The sequence below is a fragment of the Dromaius novaehollandiae genome, chromosome 4 (assembly GCF_036370855.1).
Source record: "Dromaius novaehollandiae isolate bDroNov1 chromosome 4, bDroNov1.hap1, whole genome shotgun sequence".
Lineage (NCBI taxonomy): Eukaryota > Metazoa > Chordata > Aves > Casuariiformes > Dromaiidae > Dromaius > Dromaius novaehollandiae.
This window is the reverse complement of record NC_088101.1, coordinates 81901973-81906660: the sequence shown is the minus strand read 5'-3', so window position 1 is coordinate 81906660 and position 4688 is coordinate 81901973. Positions and strand designations below refer to the sequence as shown.

At 49.4% G+C, this 4688-nt stretch overlaps 1 protein-coding gene across 1 annotated transcript; it reads left to right on the top strand.

The window, feature by feature from the left end:
- The first annotated feature begins 713 nt into the window (after positions 1-713).
- FABP1 (fatty acid binding protein 1) lies at positions 714-4688 on the top strand. The gene is made up of 4 exons (XM_026112662.2): positions 714-868; positions 1884-2056; positions 3951-4043; positions 4556-4688. The coding sequence occupies exons 1-4, from the start codon at positions 802-804 to the stop codon at positions 4604-4606; spliced, it is 384 nt and encodes a 127-aa protein (XP_025968447.1). The 5' UTR covers positions 714-801; the 3' UTR covers positions 4607-4688.

Here is a 4688-nt window from a genome sequence, read left to right as displayed (position 1 = left end):
CTGTGCCTGCTCTGGGGCAAGGAGATTAGAGGGACTTGTAGCAGCGGCTCCTCATGACAGCCTTGTCTCAGTCACTAACGGTGCCAGTGCGTTTATCCATGCCAAGCCCCTTCGTGGAGGCAAAGGCAGAGGGATGGAGCCTGCACTCAAAATGTGCTCTTCAAGTTGGGGTAGGTCAAGCCCAGGATTTGATTTTGAGTCCTGTTTTTTCATTAGCAGACCATGATGATTTGTGACTAGTGCTACATATCCCTGGATTATACCAAAGCCCACAGCTACAGAGGCCTGCAAGACATCTGCAGGAGTGCCAGCCTCTGCCCTCTGCCAGTGCACAGCCAGTATTTTCTGTGCCAGTGTTAAAGACAGCATGTGCATATCAGCAAATAGAGCCACGAACGGTGTCAGCTCCAGGGGCCACCACCTTTCACCGCTTTCTGCTCTTCCGAATGAGCATTTCCAGACTACAAGCTGATTAGATGATTTGGCTTGTTCCTCTGATAACCAGTCTCTCTGTACAGTTTTTCCCCCCCATTTGTTTATGGATGCCACGTTGCCACCTCGATAAAACAGGTTTATGGGACGTTCCCCGCCCCCCATGTTGTAAATCAAGATCCGTAAAATATAGAGCAATTTATCACTGACCATTGCCCACTCGTGTGTTAATGTTTGAACACAGCCATAAAATAATTACCTCATCTCACCTCTGACCAACTTTTAGGGCAAAAGGTCCTTATAAAACCAAGCTCTGCTTGCCAGCAAGGCATCGTCTCTTGTGTTGGGAGCACAGAGAGCCTTTGCATCATGAGCTTCACTGGAAAGTATGAACTCCAGTCCCAGGAAAATTTTGAACCTTTTATGAAAGCCCTTGGTAAGTGTCTGATCCGTGCATCTACATGTGCCATGTGCTGCTTGTGCCTATGTAGCTTCCACTGGTATTTGGAATAATCTAAATGTATATGTGAGTTGATGATATAGGCTGAAATATTTCTGTCTGTCACCTTACAATGCTAAGGGTTTTTTTTTAAATGTATGTGCATGGAGATGTCATCTCAAAATACAGAAGAAAAAGCGTCTCTCTCACTGATGACTGGAGGTCAAGAGACTCTGGGTAAAATTCTTCGGCTCACATGAGGACAGACTGCCGCAAACATGTGCCAAGGCAGTAGGATGCGGCTGGCTTCGGGCAGCCACAGATCTGTCCCATCAGGCGGTGAGATATGAGAGCGAGCAGCCCACCTCTCAGCCCACTGCGCTGCCGCTCTGCGACGGGGCAAGTCTCCAGACTCCGCTATTCATCAGAAAAACCGTCTGCTTGTTTAGGTGTTTAATGATGGACAGGGCTAACCAGATGGCCAGGGAAGGTGCTCCTGCAGGTAGTCAGAAGGGGGTTGCACTACTTCTGCAGGAGAGGCTCTATGTGTCAGACCAGCTTCAGGACCTGGAAGAGGACTTGAGTCACCTAGTTCAGAGGGACCCTGAATCTCATCGCAAAATCACCTGGTTCTCTCCTTCTGCCTTGATTTATTCTGTTTTGTCTGCTTGCTTCTCTCTCCACACTCGGTGAGGCAAGGAAAACAGGGTTTCTTCTTTCCCTTTGATGACTGGCCAAGGGACATAGTTGGTCTGCTCCCAGCCAGCTCCTCCACACGAAGTCCTGGATAACACCATTTGTTAGGCTTCCACCCCAGCAGGCTCAGGACTGTGCGGCTGCCAAGGAGCTGTCACCTTGACAAGGCTTTTCCACACTAGAGGAGAAACCCTCCCGGCTGGGGGTCCCGCAGGCCCTCAAATCCTGCTGTGTTCATTTGGCTTCCCCCTCTGGCAGCAGCGATCTGTCCACCGATGGCTTTAATGTCCATCTAATGGCCCTTGTTTCTGGCCAGGGCTTCCCGATGATCAGATCCAGAAGGGCAAGGACATCAAGAGCACCTCAGAAATCGTGCAGGATGGGAAAAAGTTCAAGGTCACTGTGACCACCGGCAGCAAAGTGCTGACTAACGAGTTCACCATTGGGGAGGAGAGCGAGATGGTGATGTTGACAGGAGAGAAGGTCAAGGTGAGTGATCGGTTCCGGATCTGCCCGTGCTGTGAGTGCTCAGGTGCATTAGATTTCCTTTCCAGACATTCCCCCTACGCTTGGGCCAAAGGAAAACGCTGAACGACCAGATCACAGGTATTGAAGCTGACAGTGGGCGGAGACCTGGGTAATTCCCCAGCCTAGTTTTGTCCCTTGCAGTTTGCACGCGTGATTTGATATATTGGAAGGAGGGCTGAACTCTAAAACCAAGTCTGTGGATGTGGCACCCGGCGCTCTTCTCCTCACGGGTCCTCAGCAAGTCTTCTAGGTGCACATTTTCAGACATAGCAGGTCCACTTCAGAGCAACCTTTTTGAGAAACTTGGAGCCTGAGACTCTGAGGTTTCTACCTGCCCATTAGCTTTCACAAAACACCGTACAAACTCCTCACTCAGCACCTCTGCAGACGTGGCCTTGCACTTCTAATGCTATTTTATTACCGGTTTAGAAAACACTGGCTGTGACTGCAAAAGTTTGCAAAGATTTGAGGTGAGAAAGGTTTGATTTTCCGTGACATTGCAACACGAAGCAGCCCTCCCACCTTCATTTTGTTGACTTAAAGGTAGTGTAAGAAGGACAGCCAATGAATCATAAAACAATAAACCTGTCCTTTTCATTCCCAGAGGCTCTTACCTTGTCTAGTAGCCTTTTCCACTGCTCCTATTTACAAAGGGTGAGATGATTTGGCAAGGTGAGAACTTATCACCTTGGAAATTGGGTCAGCTCCAGTTCCTAGACAATTGTGTAAAGCAGTTCATAAAATGTCAAGACGGTGCCACTGGTAAACACTGCCTCTCACTTCTGCCTCAGGAGAAGACAATATTGCAGGGGCTTTTGAAAGCAAAGAAATGGCTTAGTGAATCAGGCCCTGAGAGCCTCATATGCCATATCATGATTTTCAGCATCGCTGAAGTCCCTAGCACATGAGTTAGGGGAGAACGGCTATTGTAAGAGTTTTACCTTCCAGAAATGAGCAATTAGAGGGCAGGTGAATATGTCTCATAGCTGCACAGAGAGATGGACAGAAATGTTTTTTGTTGTTTTTTTTTATTTGAATAATTTTAATAATGAGTGATAGCTGCCCTGGGGGTGTCGGTGCTGGCTGGAGTCTTTGTAGACCTGCAGCTCCTGTCGGGCAAAGACTCAGTGGAGGTGCCCATCCCACTGAGAGCTTTCCAGACACGGCTGTATTTCTTTAGGCTCGTTATCTTGTCCCCCCGCTTGATTTAGGTTAGCTCCAGCCTCACATTGCTGCACAGCTTCCTGTTCCACTCCCAAAGGAGGGTGTTGCAGCAGCATGCAATAGGCAGGCTGTGGAGAGGAGACGATGTGGCACCCATCCGAGCCCCAAGCCCAGCTCAAGTGGCTCCACAGATCTACTCTTTGAGCTGTGCAGGCCCTCTTGGTCTGGGTGCTGAATGAGCCTCTGGTGGAAAGGGAGATGCTGACCCAACGAGCCCCAGGGCTGCACTGAGACACCAGCATTGCTGGGTGTGAAGAGCCTTCCTTCTCCTCCCCCAAAACTGGTGTGCCAGCATGATGCCAAGGCTGGCTGCTCCAGCATCTCATGGTGCAGGAGCCATGAGTGGGTCCCGGTCCAGAAGGGAGAGAGGTAGAAACAGTGGTAAAATTGCACCTCTGTCATAGAAGGCCGAAGTAAACATCCATGCCCTTGCTGTGTTGCAGTCACCAATAGCCCAACCCTCTCTCCTCATCCTCCCGGGAAAGCCAAATTCACAGGGAAGCAGCACCCTGCAAGCAGCCTGCACAGGGCATGGTGGCAGCTCAGCGATGATGGGGAAGGACAAAGGGCAGGGGCTGAAACGGTCTCCGACGGTGACATTAGTGTCTCTGTCTCCTCCCCTCTCTACCAGGCCATTGTGCATATGGAAGGTGACAACAAGCTGGTGGCAAGCATGAAAGGGCTGAAATCCGTCACTGAACTCAATGGAGACACCATCACCAATGTAAGTAAATAAGGGGCAGTGGCATGAGTGATGGTGTATACAGCTGCCTTCAGGGGTCCCCATGGAGCCAATAACTGCTAGCCTAGAGTAACGCTGGGGACCTCAGCGAAGTGTTAAAGACCAGCATGTGCTGGCATTGTGGGTCTGAAGCCTAGGCTGAGCAGGCGGACAGGCACGGAAGGCAGCTTTTGTGCAGTCTGATCACCAGGTACTCTGAGTCCCCAGTAGGCACTGAGCTAACGAGATCATGTTCTCACCCTGAGGTAGAGATTTGTGGCTGGACATGACACTTCGACATAAGAGAGGTGTGGCAAACGGCTCTCAGATAAGGGATACCAAATTACCCCTACATACTTTGGGGTATTCATTAATATAGCCAAAGCTTTAATAACTCTGTAGAAGATAGACTGGGGACCGATCCTGTCTTCTGATGTGCAGGATCAGATCCTTTCTAAGCAGAGAGTTTGCAGGCACGCACAATGAAAAGCTAATGCTTTGCACTTGCTTTGTAGACCATGACCCTGGGAGATCTCAGCTACAAGAGAATCAGCAAGAGAATCTAGAAACCGTGTGCATGATTATCATTTTACTGTGTAAAATGTGTCCATTAAAGTCAAATTTATATTAAAGACCTTTTCATTACTA